The following is a 16819-nucleotide window of genomic DNA, read 5'->3' as shown; positions in this document are numbered from 1 at the left end:
ACTCCTCCTAATGCACCCCAGGATCCCCTTGGCCTTCTTGGCAGCCAGGGCACACTGCTGGCTCATGGTCACCCTGTTGTCCCCCAGCACTCCCAGTCCCTCTCCACAGAGCTGCTCTCCAGCAGCTCAGCCCCAGCCTGTACTGGTGCATGGGGTTGTTCTTCCCCAGGTGCAGGACCCTGCCCTTGCCCTTGTTGAAAGCAAAGCCAAGCGAATTGCCCAGAGGAATTCTCTCCCAACGCCAGCTCTCACAGAAGGTAGCTTTAATCCAAGCTCTGGCTCTTTCTCAGTTAAAGAGCCTTACAAAAAGCCTATCTTCTTCCAGAGCCACCGGGTACCGCAGCCCCTCCTCTGCCGGGGGACAGTCCTGCTCTGCAGAGAAGGGGACCCTCTGCATGCACACAGCTATCCCACCTCCCTGCTTCACAGCACGGAGCAAAGGGGACCGCAGCCTCCATCCCTCTCCTCCGCAGCCAGCCTCCAGCCCGGAGCCGGCGTGCACAACAGCCCCGCTCACCGAAACCGGGCTCGGGAAAGGAGCAGCCTGAGAAATTATTTGCTTAAAGACAAAGCCGCGTTGCTCCTCGTTCCGTCCGACGGTCCGGCATGGCTGCGCGGGACGCGGGCGCTCGGCATCGGCAGGCCACGTGCTGCGCGTTGCAGCAGGGCGTCGCGGCCGGGTCTTTGGAGTAATCCGCAACTGAGACATTGTCTGTTGCGATGTCCTCCAGAGCCCGGGTGTAAGCCCTGCTGATGGCAGGGAGCACTGCCTGATACTCTCGGGATGCCACGTCCAAAGGCTCCTGCTCCTGGATATCGCGATCCAGGTTGAAAATGAGGGGTGGTTGGTGATGCTCGGCTGGCCCAATGCTCCCGTCGCAAGCCATCGCCCCTCCTAGGGAGGAAATGAGAGAAAAAAACTGGAGTCCCAGGCTGCCCAGGGATCACCTCTGTATTCCTCACCCACCCGCGACCGCCCAGTCCCACCACGTCCCAGCTTTGGGTGCCCGGCTCCTGCTGCTGGTCTGAGGGTGCTTCCGAGGCCAACCACCCCGGGCTGCAGAGCCCATCACGCAGCCGCAGCGGGGCACTTACTCCTCCCTGGGTTTGCTCTTGCTTGAATTAACCTGAGTCAGTTTTTACCTGTATCTGCAGGGAACCCAGAATTCCAGGAGTTTTTCCCCAGACTTTACGATCTCTAGCAGGGACACGGTACCTGTGGTGTAAAACGCCTTGTACTGAGCCAGCCGCAGTGTCTCTATCTCGCCGTCCTTCCCAGCTGCCCCGCTGTTGGGGTGGAGCAGAACCTGCAGAAGAACGGAGACGTGCCCGTCAGCCTGCTGCAGAGCAAATCCTCTCCAGGAGTCCCACTCTCTCCCCGAGGAGACCACATCCCACCCACACGCACGCTCAGCGGCACCGTTGAGACCCTGGACTCTGCGCAACCAACCAAGTTTTGCTTGCTGAAGGGTGAGGTGACAGCAAAAGGGGACTGGGAAACACCAGCACCCCTCTTGTGCCTTCCAGGCCCTGCACCCCCCCGAATTTACCTCCCCAGACCAATTCTGCTGCAGGGAAGGGATCATGAAGGCACCGGGGCTTTCAGCAGAGCAAGGCAGAATATTTTGGAGTGGGGTCCCAGGTGCTCTGTGTCACCCACCACTGCCCCATGCCCCCGAGATACCCATATCACTACTCTGCCCTAGTAAGGCTGCGTCTGGAATGCTGCGTCCAGTTCTGGGCTCCCCAGTTCAAGAAAGATGAGGAGCTACTGGAGAGAGTCCAGCGGAGGGCTACGAGGATGAGGAGGGGACTGGAGCATCTCTCCTACGAGGAAAGGCTGAGGGAGCTGGGCTTGTTTGGCCTGGAGAATCATCGAATTATAGAATCATTAAGGTTGGAAAAGACCTCTAAGATCATCAAGTCCAGCCGTCACCCCAACACCACCACGCCTGCTAAACCATGTCCCCAAGTGCCACATCCACACGGTTTTTGAACCCCTCCAGGGATGGGGACTCCACTACTGCCCTGGGCAGCCTGGTCCAACGCCTGAGCACTCTTTCAGGAAAGAAACTTTTCCTAACATCCAATCTGAACCTCCCCCAGTGCAACTTGAGGCCATTGCCTCTTGTCCTGTCACTAGGTATTTGGGAGAAGAGACCAGCTGAGAGGGGACCTTAGAAATGCTGATAAATATCTGTGGGGTGGATGTCAGGAGGACGGGGCCAGACTCTTTCCAGTGGTGCCCAGCGACAGGACAAGGGGCAATGGGCACAAACTGAAGCCGAGGAAGCTCCAGCTGAAGATGAGGAAGAATTTCTTCCCTCTGAGTGTGATGGAGCCCTGGCCCAGGCTGCCCAGGGAGGCTGTGGAGTCTCCTTCTCTGGAGATATTCCAGACCCGCCTGGACGCGGTGCTGTGCAGCCTGCTCTGGGTGACCCTGCTTGGGCAGGGGGTTGGGCTGGGTGACCCACAGAGGTCCCTTCCAACCCCCACCATTCTGTGATTCTGTGATGTCCCTTGGTGCTCCAGCCCAGCGAGTGGCTGGGACGTCGGAGGGAGCCAAGTCATCTCCTGGGGCCAGTGGCAAGCCGCAAGCTGAGGGTGAGCTCAGCAAAGCAGAGGCTGCACGAGTAGGTGAGGTGCTGGAACATCGCTCCGGGTCCATCTCCGCCGCTGACTCACCCCGCGGCATGAGCCCTCCCTTCCCTAACAACAGCCGTCCCGGCACAGGGAATGGGGGCGAGAAGGAAGGGAAGGAGGGAAGGGTGGGTCGAAACTCTCCCCGTCGGTATTTAGGACACTCGATCCGCACAGGACGGCTGCTTCGGCACGCAGGAGCCAGGAGACAAGTGAGCTGGACGGGTCAGCGGCCTCGGCTGTCAGATCATATCTGCCGCGGAGCCAATGGCTTCACTGAGGGATGAGTCACTCAAGGTTTCCTCCCTGGGAATCGAGTTTCAAAGTGATTCAAGAAATTTCCACTGTGCTAAAAATTAGAAACATCTGCTGAAGTTGTAGGCAGCTGCGGTGCCAAGTTTAGTAACGGCGCTCGCAGCTGATGGGCACGGCGATGCCTTAGCAGGTGCCCTGGCTCGCAGCACCGGAGGGGACCCCGCTCGGGCGCCCGGAGATGCCAACCCCACGCTGCCCGGTCCGGATGCGGCTGCCATCTCGGGGGTTGGTCGGTAACTCACCCGAGAAATGTCAGCATTCGGGGTGGGGGGTGATTTCCAAACACTCTTGGTTTCCTTCAGTGCCCTCCATTGAAAGGTAAATTTAAAAAAAAAAAAAGCTTTCTGGAATTTGGTTTAAAAAACATGTTTTAGAGAAAAAAATTAAGGGTGTAAAGTGGAAGAGGTGGTGCAGTGTAATGCTGCTACACGGAGGAAAGCCCTGCCACAGAGTCCCCTCGTGCTGACACTCCTCGGTCAGGGTAAAACAGCTCTGAAGCAGAACTCAGCAAATCCTCCAGGGCTGACGCAGCCGTGGGACCGGGAACCGAACCCATCTGCCCGCGTCCAGCCTCCGAGCTTCGCCTACGGCTGGGGCCAGCCGGCGTCACCCCGAGCAGCACAGCCGGGATGCGGCCGGCTCGGAGTAAAGGCGCTCGGTGTAAAGGCACCTGGTGTAAAGGCGCTCGGTGTAAAGGTGCTCAGTGTAAAGGTGAGCGGTGTAAAGGCTCTTGGTGTAAAGGCACCTGGTATAAAAGTACTCGGTGTAAAGGCACTCGGTGTAAAGGTGCTCAGTGTAAAGGCTCTCGATGTAAAGGCACCTGCTATAATAAGGTGCTTGGTGTAAAGGCACCTGGAGTAAAGGCACTTGTTGTAAAGGTGCTTCGTGTAAAGGCACTTGGTGTAAAGGCACCTGCTATAATAAGATGCTCGGTGAAAAGGCACCTGGAGTAAAGGCACTTGGTGTAAACGCACCTGGTGTAAAGGCACTCAGTGTAAAGGTGCTCGGTGTAAAGGCGCTCGGTGTAAAGGCACCTGGTGTAAAGGCGCTCAGTGTAAAGGCGCTCGGTGTAAAGGCCCCCGCACGTCCCTTGCCAGCAGCGCGCGCGTCCCCAGACCCGCCTCACACAACACCACGCTAAGAAACCCCGTTACCATTTACTGCAGAATCCCGGAGCTCGTTTCGACTGAGCCCTTTCAAGAAACGTCCCCAGGCCTGCAGCCCGTCTGTTGATCTTTGACTTGGTTATTTTAATTTAAAAAAAACAAAACAAAAGGGGAAAAAAAGCCTTTCCTCCCCAGAAAACCCATCGTCTGCGCTGGGTGCTGCGGGCTGTTTGCACGAGCGAGCACGTTCAGCTAATGGCCAGCGCTTACTTGCCGGACGCTTGCACCCTTGGTACGCTTTGTCGGATGCGATTATTTTACGGCGATTATTTTACGGCTCAGGCGAGGACCTTGGCGTCGCCCCGGCCCCGTCCCAGGCCGTGCCGGTGCCCAGCGCGGGCTGTGACGCCGAGCCAGGTGACAGGGGGCTGCTGGTGCCGGGAGGCCTGGGCCACCCTGGAGACCCCGCGTTGGGAAGCGGGCAGCGGGGCGAGCAACGGAGCCGCTTTCGGGAGGGCTCGTGTCGGGGAAGACCCGGCGACGTCCGAGGGGGGGTTGCCATCCGCCGCTCGCAAGCGGGAGGTGGAAGGCGGAGAGCCGAGCGGGGACACGCGCTCGGTCCCCATCGCCCCCGGGGCTGGGGCAGCGGGTGCTGTGTGTCCCCCTCCCTGGGGTCACCCCATCGTCGGTCGCATCCCCCGGGGGTGCCCACCCTGCTCGCGCTGCCAGGACGGGTGGGAACAACCCGGCTGTGCTCCCGATCAATTCACCCCCCGCTGCAGCACAAACCCCCCGAAAAAGCACTGGGCCGGGGCGATGCTGGGGAAGCCCGGGGGGCTGGCGGTGCGTCGCGGCTCACGGCTTCGTCCGTCGCTCTGGAACACGCAGGAGCGGCTGGCGCGGGCTCCTGTCCCTCCACCGCACCCCAACACCCGGCAAACCCTCGCTCCCAGCAAACCACCATGCCAGGCAAACCATCTCCCAGCAAACCATCGCTCCCAGGAAACCCTTGCTCCCAGCAAACCATCGTTCCCAGCAAACCATTAATCCCAGCAAACCATCACTCTCAGCAAACCCTCGCTCCCAGCAAACCACCATGCCAGGCAAACCATCTCCCAGCAAACCATCACTCCCAGGAAACCCTCGCTCCCAGCAAACCATTGTTCCCAGCAAACCATTAATCCCAGCAAACCATCGCTCCCAGCAAACCATCGCTCCCAGCAAACCATTAATCCCAGCAAACCGTCGCTCCCAGCAAACCGTCGCTCCCAGCAAGCCATTGCTCCCAGCAAACCATCGTGTCCACCAAACCATCGCTCCCAGCAAACCGTTGCTCCCAGCAAACCATCGTGTCCACCAAACCATCACTCCAAGCAAACTGTTGCTCCCAGCAAAACATCATGCCCATCAAACCACCACTCCCAGCAAACCGTCATTCCCAGCAAACCATCATGCCCAGCAAACCGTTGTTCCCAGCAAACCATCGCGCCCAGCAAACCATCATCTCCCGCAAACCATCATTTCCATCAAACCATTGCTCCCAGCAAACCACCAGTCCCCCCCTCCGGTGCCACACAGGCAGGAGAAGAAGGTTAATCCCAAGGAGCACAGCAGAGCGCCCTGGCCGCATCCCATCTGCTTCCCAGCTGTATCTCCCAGTTCAGCAGAGGGCTCCATAAATACGAAGCAAATACCGAAACCCTGATGGACACAGAAAGCAAATCCAAGATCGCCGCCGGGAGCTGGCTCGTGGTGCTCGCAGGAGAGGTTTTTGAACCCCTCCAGGGATGGGGACTCCCTCACTGCCCTGGGCAGCCTGGTCCAATGCCTGACCACTCTTTCAGTGAAGAAATTATTCCTAATCTCCAATCTGAACCTCCCCTGACGCAAGGAAGGCACGCCAGGCTGCATGCATGGGCATTTTCACCTATAATCCCAGATTTATGAACAAAACATAAACCAACTCTTCATTTATCCAAAAGCCCTTGCACCCTGGCAGCCCGCGCCCAGCCCCGGTGCAGCACCCGCCCATCCCCGGTTCTGCTCCGACGCTGCTCCCACGGCCCCCCACGTCCCCAGCTCTGAGCCTTTCTGCCCCCCACCCACCAGCTTGAGCTCAGAGGGGTGGGAGCCGCTGCCCGGAGGGGGACGTCGCCACGGGGGGGTGGCTCTGCCTTACCTTGTGCCCCACGTCCGACCACCCGAAGAGAACCGGGGACACGTCCAAGCCGTCGAAGCGCCTGTTGGGGGGAAGCGTCGCCCCGGCCAGGGCCACCAGCGTCGGGAAGATGTCCAGGGTGCTGGGGAAAGAGGGGGGGTTCATCAGAGCCAGGAGCAAAGCACCCAGGAGGGTCCCCCCGACCCCACCTGCACCCCGCAGCCCCTCTCCCAGGGGGCACTCCTGGGGGGAACGGGTGACCCACCCCAACAGCTGAGCTCTGCAGAAAAGGTTAAAAACCGGCTTCAAGCAGCAACTCGGCCCCGGCAAGCCCTCGCCTCGCACACCTCCCACCCCCGGCGCCGGCTGCTCGCCAAGCTCAGAGGGTTCAGCCAGGATCTGCTGCTCCCCGCGCCCGGAAAATCCCGCACCCGCGGGGAGCGGGGCAGCCCCCCCCCAACCCTCCGGTCCCCCTGCCCGGGGAAGGCAGTGGGTCACCCTCCGGAGAAAGTGCTGGCAGAGGGATTTTTTTACGCCAATGACAGCAGATCCCGTCGCCCCAGGAAAATGTGGTCTCGCTTTTGCAGGGCGCAGCACGAGCCGTCGCAGCCAGAATGGAAAATGAGAGCGGTGCTGTTTTGTGCGCTCCCACCAAAACGCCCGTCAGCGTTTCCACCGTGAACCTCTCGGGTTTTTCAGGGGCCTCGGCCACAAAACAGCGCTCGGGGCTCGTCCTTGGGTGCTTCCCGGTGCGGGGGGACGGAGGGGGCACCCAGCATCCCTCCGGCTCCGCGGAGGGAGTCTCTGCTTTCCCATCCCTGAGCGCATCCCTCCCTCTCGCAGACACGGTCGTGGGGTGACCCCACACCTCTAGAAAGAGCCACCCCACAGCCCCGGGGGACAGCAGGATGTCACCGTGACCAAGTGACACGTCGCAGCGCTGCCCTGCCCGGGGATGAGGGCACGGGAGCTGCCGGCGCGGAGCAGCCGACGGGGACTCAGCCCGCATCCCTCCGGCCGCAAAACCCTCACGCCGGCAGCTCGGGGGGCTCGTCTGGGGCAAGGAAATCGCTGGGGGAGGCAAAAACACCGAGACCCCCAACCGGGGAGGACGCAGGGTGCTGCTGGGGTCCTGCCAGCCTGGCCCTGCCACCGCGTCGCTCCTGCCCGGGGCTCAACGGCAGCGGCTTGAGCAGGGAGAGAGAAGAGCCCAGAGCTGAAGGGCCCCCGGTTCTCCCGTTCAAGGAGTTTTAATTCAGCTGCTAAGAGACGGGGAGAACAAATAAGAACAAACACTGCTGAGCGGCGCGCTCGCGGACACGGCCCCCGGCGAGCCGGGAGGCGGCGGAAAAATAATCCTGGCTCCTCGCTGCACCGGAGGCAGGGCACATCCCTACGGGCACCTCGCACCCGCGCCCACCCGAAACGGCAGCCCAGGGCAGGCGCCGACGCCGTGGGGTGCTGAGCACCCTCAGGATCTGGCCCCCAGCACGGGGCGTGCGGATGCTGGCATGGATGGGACCGCTGGAAACGGTCGCCGAGGTGGGAGGACAACGCGATTGAGGGCAGAGCTGGGCAAAGATCCTCCCTGGCTGCGGGCAGACGTAACCCACGGAAAAAGGCATGAAAAAATATGATTTGGGTCAAAGCTGGCACCAAAGCAAAGGCCCCGCCAGCAGGCACATCTCAGAAGCCACGCTGGGGAAGCCGCGCTCGCAGGGAAAGAGGAAGCCACGCTGCCAACCCCCTGCCCCAACCAAGAGGGATTTCATAAATAAAATCACTCCAGCGTCCTGCTGCCGCCCCGAACGCCGAGGGAAAAGGGCCCAGCGGTGCCCGAGGGGCAGAGCTGGCGACGAGCATCCCGGGCACGGCGAGCGCTGCTCTGCCCCGGCTCTGACGCGGCGCAGGCAGCCGCAGGCAGCCGAACCAGCTCTCCCCGCACCCCACCCGCCTTGCCCAACGCGCCCAGCCCCACGCCACCGGCATAGCCTCCGTGGTGCAATTTGCTGCTTCTCCTTCACCACCCCACTGACCTATTTCTTCCATGCCCTACTTTGGGTTGGGGCAAGGAAGGGCAGGAGCACGGCGGGTGGCTCCGACAATTAAATATAATTAAGAAAAGCAGACGAGGCAGTTCTCTGCAGAGCCCAGCGTGCGGGTGCAGGTCTGCGGCGATGCATCAGCGTTTCTCTGCTGGCTCCAGCTTCCCCGGCCCGCGGGCACGCTCGCCCTCACGCACCCCTCCGCTCCCTGCGAAGCCGACCGATGCCGGGGAGAGGCGCGGCGCGGGCTCTGCTCCCGAGCCAGGCGGCAAAGGCTGGCAGCGTTTTCACAACCCCGGGGGCAGAAGGAGACTCACGCAGTTACCACCTGCCCTTGGCCAGCCCCTGCCCTTCCTGGGGGACCCCACCAGATGGAGGACCTTCTCTGGAGATATTCAAGACCCGCCTGGACAAGGTCCTCTACAGCCTGCTGCAGGTGACCCTGCTTCGGCAGGAGGGTTGGACTAGATGACCCACAGAGGTCCCTTCCAACCCCGAACATTCTGTGATTCTGTGACCCTCCTTGCGCGCAGAGGTCTCCCAGCTGCATCCGCGCACAGACTTCATTCCCTCCCCAGCTTCTTGGGCTTCCCCATCAGCTGGGGGGACAAGTCTTCAACCACCCTGTTTCACAGGCTCGTCCTTCAAGGGATGTCCCCAAGGGTGACTCTACGTGCAGAGAAAAGCCACCAGCCCTGACACACGGTGAGCACTGAGCAGCCCCTGCCCTCCACATCCCTCCGCGTCCCTCCGCGTCCCCTGCCAGAGAGCTCATGTTGTGGCCGGGACCACAGTGGTGACACCTTTCTGAGCATGAGCCATCGCTGGCGTCCCCCAGGCTGGCTCTGTGCTGCTTCCCAAACAAGGAAGCCTCCTCTGATGCCAGAGGATCACCCTGCACCGGCCGGGCACGGACCCACGGCGATGCCAGGCTGTGCCCAGGAGGTTGCTGGACATGCTGTGACTCCTGGAGAGTTGTGGAGCTGCTTGCTGAGCGCCCAGTGTGTAGCACAGCTGGTGCTGCCGACAGTTTTCCAGATTTCCAGCTGGACTGGAGCTGGGAAATGCAGAGATAAGGTCTTTGAGAAGATAAATGGGATGCCTGGGCTTGGCGGCAGGGCTGCAGCGTGTGAAGGGGGCGAGGAGCGGGCGAGGGGGCTGGGGGGGCAGGGGGCTGGGGTGGGCACTGATCATCACCCGGGCATCGGAGTGAGCACGGCTTGGCAGCTCAGCCCACGTCCCAGTGTCCATCGCCCAGCTGTGGAGGGGAAGGGTTTGGAGGCGAAACCCAAGGGGCGCGTCCCCATCCCCTCTGCCAGACATCAGTGCCCCAGCTCACGCCTCGAACCTCCCACTGCTTGCGAAAACCCAGCTCCCAGAGCTGGAAAAAAAAAAAATTCCAGCTCCCAGAGCTACCCTCAGGCCATGCAAGGAGCAAGTGGCTCCAGCTTATCTCATGGACCTTAGGAACACCCAACCTCCCCGGGGCTCACCAGTCAGAACCAGTCTGCAGCAGCTGGGACGATCCCAGCGCCCAGCAACGCCCTTCCCCCCCAGCCCCACCACCCTGACCTCCACCATCCTGTGCTCCAGGGACGAAAGAGGACGGGGCATCCCCCCGCGCTGTCCCCCAGCCCAGGCTGTGCCCCCCACGCTGCGAAGGAGGGCTGGAAAGAGGGGAGAAACTGCTGCCAGGGAGAAGTGCAAGTGCTGCAAGGCAAGGTGCAAATTTCTGGATGTAGAGGTGCAATTTCTGGGTGCACAGGGGCCCCCCCGCCACCCTATGCAGCGCAGCGGTCCCGGCGAGGTGAGGAGCAGGAGGCAGCAGCCCTTCCTCTCCGCTCTCGATGGAAATGGCAGAAGTCAAGTCGCTACCTCCCGGGCCCCGGCCGCATCCTGCGCCGCTCGCAAGCTCCATCTCTCCAGCCAGCCTTTCCCACAACCGCACCCTCCTGCGCATAAAGCCATTCACAAACCACAAAGCCTAAGCCTGCTTCTTGGTGGAGAAAGAGAACATCGTCATCTTTTAATTATCGAGAGGCACTCGGCCGCCGCGGCCAGGAGGCACACGGAGCCCGGCGGCTGTGAGCGCCAAGCCACCAGCCTCACAAAAAGCCCTTTCAACTCGTCTTTGCTGAAGCATTGAGTCTCAGGGCCTTGGGAGAGGGCAAAAGCACAGAGCCTGGTCCATGGCAGGCAATCACAGAATCACAGAACCCTAGAATGTTTGGGGTTGGAAGGGACCTCTGTGGGTCACCCAGCCCAACCCCCTGCCCAAGCAGGGTCACCCAGAGCAGGCTGCACAGCACCGTGGCCAGGCGGGTCTGGAATATCTCCAGAGAAGGAGACTCCACAGCCTCCCTGGGCAGCCTGGGCCAGGGCTCCGTCACCCTCAGAGGGAAGAAGTTCTTTCTCATCTTCAGCTGGAACTTCCTCGGCTTCAGTTTGTGCCCGTTGCCCCTTGTCCTGTCGCTGGGCACCACTGGAAAGAGTCTGGCCCCGTCCTCCTGACCCCCACCCTGCAGATATTTATCAGCATTTCTAAGGTCCCCTCTCAGCCTTCTCTTCTCCAGGCTGAACAAGCCCAGGTCGCTCAGCCTCTCCTCGTAGGAGAGATGCTCCAGTCCCCTCCTCATCCTCGTAGCCCTGCGCTGGACTCTCTCCAGTAGCTCCTCATCTTTCTTGAACTGGGGAGCCCAGCACTGGACACAGCACTGCAGATGGGGCCTCACTGGGGCAGAGTAGAGGGGAAGGAGAACCTCCCTCGACCTAACCAGCGCGGGCGGCTGCCGCTGCCAAAATCCAGATCGTCACCTGGGTGCCAGCATGGGGACGGGGGGTCCTTCCAAATGGGGGCAAAGGGGCTCCCCAGTGTGACCCAGCCGGGCTCTTACCTGAGCAGAGCACGGCTTGTCCGCTCGGCAGGGATGCGGCCGGGCCAGTACGCCAGTGCCGGCACCCGGTGCCCTCCTTCCCAGGTCGTTCGCTTGGCCGAGCTCCCGCCTGCAAGAGAAAAGGGCAGCGCTCAGCATCCCGCTGCCCGGGAGCTTTGCATTGACGGGAAAAAACTCCCGACTCCAGAGTTTCCCTGGGAAAAATTTCTACCTACTCGGAGGCAGAGATGGAGCAAATGGCCCCAAAGGGGGGTGAACTCGCTGTAGATGGAGCTGGGTCAGGGCAGGGAGAGGAGTTACAGGAGTTTTTAAAAGAGGCTGGGAAAGAGGGGAAAAAACGGGGGGCTCAATTTGGCACTGCTTTGCGTTTCTCCTCTGCTCTGGTGAGTGATGAGAAACGCAGCCGGCTGCTGGAGCTGCCACATTTCTGCCACATTTCTGCCACATTTCCATCCACTTTTGATGTCGGGCGAGAATACGGAGCAGGTGGGCAATGTGGGAATTTCTGCCAGGGGCTGGGAACAGCCTCCACGTGGTAAAGCACCGACAGCCCCCCCGGCCTGCTGGAAACCTGCTTCGTTAAAACCACCAGCCTGCCGACAACCCTCCTGCCGGCTAATTAACCCGTCTGGTTGGTTCCCTGGCATCACTCAAAACGCCCCGGCGCTGCCCTTGGGTTTGAGACATGCAGCAAGGGGAAGGTGCCCAATCCCTTCCTCCACCTGGGACGCTGAGCATCAAAACGGGGGTGCTGAGCAGCGAAACGGGGGTGCTGAGCAGCAAAATACGGGTGTTGAGCGTGGAAACGAGTGGCAGGGTGTTAGAGAGCCTCTGCCTTGGCCGTAGCCCAAAGGGCCCCTGGCAGCTCATGGCTGGGGGGGGGGGGGGAGGGGCTGGGAATGGGGCAAACGGAGAATCCCAACCCGATTCACGGAGCAAACTTCCCAGCCTTTTGTCCGCCCGCCTTTCAGCGTCCGCATGGCAACGGCGCTCGCCCAAAGCCATTTCCTCCGGGCAGAGCCAAGGGAGCAGCGATGTCCCCGCCGCGGCACAGCCTCCCCGTGCCCCCCCCCGTGTCCCCGCGCCCGTCCCCAGCCCAGCTCGGCCTCCCCAGGAGTCGCTGCCCGATGCCACAGGCAGTTTGGGCTGATCCTGCGCTCCCAAGCGATGCCGCCGTGCCCACGCCGACGGAGCGGACACGGGTGGCACGGATGCCGCGGCACGAGGAATAGTCTGGGAAAAAGGTTTCTGACCCCATTGCCCATCCCGGCAGCACGGGCCAGGCACGTCCCCGCTCTCCCCCACTCCCCACCCCAAACTTTCAGCGTTTCCCCCCCGATGAACGTCTCTTTGGGCCTGAAGTGGTGGGACACAGCCGGCACCGGGGTCTCTTGTGGCTACTGGAAACGTAACAGGGCTTCCAACGCCCACCAGGCAAGCGAGGTGCCTCCCCCCCACCTTCCGACACCCTAGCAAATTATAGCAATTACAGCAATTAATATTAATCCCCAACTCTGCACATGTATTAAATGACTTGTCCTCCCGGTAAGGCAGCTGCATTTCAAGCGCTTTTCCACGCACGGTCGGGGGTCTCCAGGAGGACATCGGGGGGTGTTTCCCTCCAGCCACCCAGGCTGGGCACAACGCCGGAGCCGCCTGTGAACGAGCTCACATGAACACTTTGGGGAGTAAAAGGGGGTGAAACACCCCAAACCCAGGCAGGGATCTTCCTCCAGAGCAGGGATGATGCAGCCCTGATGCTGCGGGGACCGCAGAAGCCACAGCTTCCCCGGAAAGCTGAACTGAGCATTCCCAGATGAAACCCCTGGTCCCACTCCCACCGCGCGCAGCAGGTCCCTGGCACGGGGATATTTGGTCTGGAGCTTCCCAAACCTGCCAGAATCACATCCCCAAAACGCGCATCCTCATCCCAGCACCCCCCCCTTGCCGGGCTCTTGGGCCCAAGGTGGGAGATGGGTTTTTGGGGTAGGCTGGGGGCTGTGGGAAGCTCCCCCGCCAGAGAAGGGGCAGAGCACGCACCGACGCGCTGCTCTCTCCCAGCAAGACTCGACTCCAGCGACCACCCGAAATCAACGGAAAATATCCCTGGAATTTGGGTTGGACCCTAAAAGGAAACGCCAAGCTATGCGAGACGTATAGAGCAGCCCGGCCTCCCGCTCCGCAGAGGGCTTCTCCCCGATGCCCCCGGGATGGGATGCCCTGGGATGGGATGCCCTGGGATGGGATGCCCCAGGATGGGATGCTCCAGGATGGGATGCCCTGGGATGGGATGCCCCAGGATGGGATGCCCCAGGATGGGATGCCCTGGGATGCCCTGGGATGGGATGCCCCAGGATGGGATGCCCCAGGATGGGATGCCCTGGGATGCCGTGGGATGCCCTGGGATGGGATGGCCCGGCATCCCCCCCACCCAGCACCCACACCGGCGGGCATTTGTGGCGTCAACCCAGCCGGCAGCAGACGGTAACTCTGGGCTGGCTTTCAAAACACCCGCGCAGCAGCAGCCAGCCGAGGGATTTCCGAGTCAGCCGTCCCGCTCGGCGTCGCCAGCCAGCTCCCCGAGCCCTGCCAGCCCGGCTGCCGCCCCGGCCCCACGCCGAAGCCGGGGCTCGGGGTGTTTTCGCAAGGCAGCGAGAGCCTGCGAAGGGGCCGTGTTTTCCCAGCTTTGTTCCCCAACGCCGGACTGCCCGTACCATCTGCTCCGGCTTGTGACCGTCGGTTGCTCAAGAGCAACCCAGGTCGTCAGCAGGGTTTGTTTACTAAGTAAAAAAAAATATATTAAGGTTACGATTTCATCCCTGGGGCCAGCCGAAGGAAGGGCTCTGGGAACGGGAGGGCGAGCCAGCCCGGCGGCAGCGCTCGCCCCGGGAAGCGGCCCCGGTCGCGGGGCACGGGTAGGTGTCGGGAAGCGGCACCGCGGCCCCTCCGCCACCGCTCCCTCCCCGCTGACCCCGAGCAGAGAGGGGAACCGAGCCCGGCGCGCGTTTACACTGCGTAACACAAGCAGAAGTGGGAAACGCCTGACTCATGCATGCTTCTGGCCGCTCCGGCTGAAATCAACCCACCAAGCAGATGGCTTGGCCGGAAAAGGAGGAAAGGGAGAAATAAAAGACGACAACAAAACAGCGAAGAGAAAGAAAAGCAAAGTCCTGCGGTGCTGGGATGGGGCTGGGGGCTGCGAGACCCCGCCACAGCCGATGGCTTGGGGAGTGAGAGCATCCCGTCTCGAGAACCAGCAGCCACTCACCTCAAGCTCCGGGGTGACAGGGACCGGGCGGGCCCAGATCCCCCCTTAACAGTTTTAGGGGAAAACTTCACTGCTTGAAAGAAAAAAACTATTCTGGGGTGTCCTCAAGGCGACTCGGGCCAGGGCAGCAGCCAGCAGAATGGCTGGGGAGCGAAACGCTCCCCATGTCCCCCTCGACGGGCAATGAAGAGCTTTGTGGAGCAGACCCCCCCGCCCCGCACCCCTGGGGACAGGGAACCCCCTCACTCCCAGGTTACCTCGCTGCCGCTGCCAGGCCCCCACGAATGGCCCCAGGCGTCCCGCCAGCTCGCACTTCTGCGCCCAGGGGCCGTTGTCACCTGCAAGAGAGAGGAACGTCCCCCGTCAGTGACACCAGGACCGGGGGCACCTCCGCAGCGGAGGGCGAGCGGGGACGAGCGACCCCCCCACCCCTCCTTCCCACCCCTGTGATGCTTTCCCACATCAGCAAGAGCAGCAGGGCTTATTTATTATTTCTAAAAGTTTATTTTCAAAGGCCGGGGCTGCCCAAGTCCCCGGTGAGGGGCTGGAGCAGAGCTGGGGCGCAGGGGGGTGATGGCTGCCACCAGCCTTGGCCGTTAACGAGCGGCGGGGCAGTTCCTGTCATCAGGAGCAACACATCCTCATTAGGGAGGCTGCTCTGCGAGAGAGCGGATTTGGGCTCCTTAATGAATGAGGATTTGCGGTTTAATTAGGCACAGCCGAAGGGGGGTGGCGGGGTGGGCACCCGGCTGAGCGGCCGCAGCAGCCCAGAACCCCCTGACCCCGCGATGCGACAGCCCCAGGCAGCTTGGCCACGGCTGGGAGCAGCCAGGAGCTTCGAGGACTGGGGACAAAATGCTCCCGGGGATGAACACAGGTCCCGGCCACCCACGCACACCCCAGGGCTGGCGTCGGTGCAGCCGCGGCGTCGCCCGCAGCCGGCTTGTTCTCCTGCTGTACCTGCGAACCACAGCAGCGTCCTGCCCTTCCCGTGGCTGTCGGCCATCCGCCTTATCCGTCCCACCAAGGCGTCCATCTCGCTCAGGGAGGCTCCGTAGATGCCCCCGCCCGAGGCGGGGGGCGGCGGGGGGACCCCCAGCGGGACGTGCATATGGGCCAGCGCCAGGTAGAGGAAGAAGGGGCGGCCGCTGTCGCTGCAGAGGGGAGAAGGGGGTGCACGTTCAGCCCGGCTGGGGAAGGGGAAGGCGGCAGCAGGAGGTCATTGGGGTGGTGGCCATGCCGAGCATGGAGGCACAGACCGGTGGCCGTTCCCCTTGGGAGCCCTGCAGCCCCCCCTGCCTCTGCTGCAGCCCCTGGGGGCAAAACCACCCTGCGTGCAAACCCCCCGGGCACCCGCTCCCCTTGCGGGGGGGATGCTTGGCCCAATGTGAGCCACTTCTCCCCTGCGCCTACTTAACCCTCTCCCCACCGCCCGCTCTCCTCCCATTCGGGTCAGGCTTGCCCCGTCCATCTCCCGCTGTCCCGCAGCCAGCGCCGCGCCGGCCACCAGCCAAGCACCCCGCGCCGGTGCATCCCTGGCACCCACCCGCCTCCATCCCCTCTCTCACAGGGCCCATTTTGGCCCCTTTCTCCCCCTCCCCAGCAAGCGCTCGGCCCCTGACGGTGATTCTAGCGAGGGATGAGCAGCAGAAGGATGCCCACACTGACCCCAAGCACGGCCTCGGTGCTTCTGAGCAGCCCGGGACAGGGCGCACGGCACGTTCGCTCGCCGCGCACTGCCTGACTGCCTGTTTGCTTTCAAATCATCAGCGGACACGTCCTGTTTTCTTGTTTACGGCTATATTTATCTCCTCCGACGAGGCCCGCTCTTCCTCAGGGACCGCCGAGGGGAAGGGTGGGATGGCGAGCGGCGAGGAGGGGCCGGATCCCGGTGACGTGCCCCAGCCCCTGCACGTGCCCGGCTCCGGCCACCCCACCGCTGCCTCCAGAAGAGCTTTTGGGACCCCTCCGATGTGCGTTTCGGTGCTTCCTTCCTTTACCCATCACCCACCTGGGGATGGAAAATGAGTAAACCCCATCCCGGCTGGAGCTGGCACATCCTTCCCTGGTGGCACCGGAGCCCCACAAAGGGCTGCGTCCCCCCGGCACCCTGCCCAGCCCCGGAGAAACACCGGGGTTCAGGGGGTGCTGACACACCCCGTGCAAATGGCTGCTACAAAAGGCTACGTGGCACCTTTCCCCTCGAGACCCCAGAGACCCCGGAGCAGGGAAAGCTGCTTCCCTGGCCCGCATCCCACCCGGGAGCACTGGGTGGACTCCGGCATCCAGACGGACTCGTGACCACAGCGCTCAGCTGAACATCCCGCTGGCTTTTGGCATCAGCATTCCAGAATTCTCCCGAAAATTGAGCAAACATTTAATCGATAACTTAA

General features: G+C 62.1%; 1 protein-coding gene across 2 annotated transcripts in view; it reads right to left on the bottom strand.

Annotated features, from left to right (window-relative positions):
- Positions 1–315: 315 nt before the first annotated feature.
- ARSG (arylsulfatase G) overlaps positions 316–16819 on the bottom strand; it is a 32401-nt gene continuing 15897 nt past the window's right edge. For both annotated transcript variants that reach the window (XM_075441234.1, XM_075441235.1), the window contains exons 8-13: positions 15387–15580; positions 14684–14764; positions 11159–11267; positions 6241–6361; positions 1217–1307; positions 316–895 (exon numbers count right to left, since the gene is read on the bottom strand). In XM_075441234.1, coding sequence (XP_075297349.1) covers positions 561–895; positions 1217–1307; positions 6241–6361; positions 11159–11267; positions 14684–14764; positions 15387–15580 — 931 coding nt within the window. In that variant the 3' untranslated portion in view covers positions 316–560. The remainder of the gene's footprint in view (positions 896–1216; positions 1308–6240; positions 6362–11158; positions 11268–14683; positions 14765–15386; positions 15581–16819) is intronic.

The sequence above is a fragment of the Opisthocomus hoazin genome, chromosome 21 (genome assembly GCF_030867145.1).
Source record: "Opisthocomus hoazin isolate bOpiHoa1 chromosome 21, bOpiHoa1.hap1, whole genome shotgun sequence".
In the NCBI taxonomy this organism is placed as follows: domain Eukaryota; kingdom Metazoa; phylum Chordata; class Aves; order Opisthocomiformes; family Opisthocomidae; genus Opisthocomus; species Opisthocomus hoazin.
This window is presented reverse-complemented; position numbering and strand designations above follow the sequence as displayed.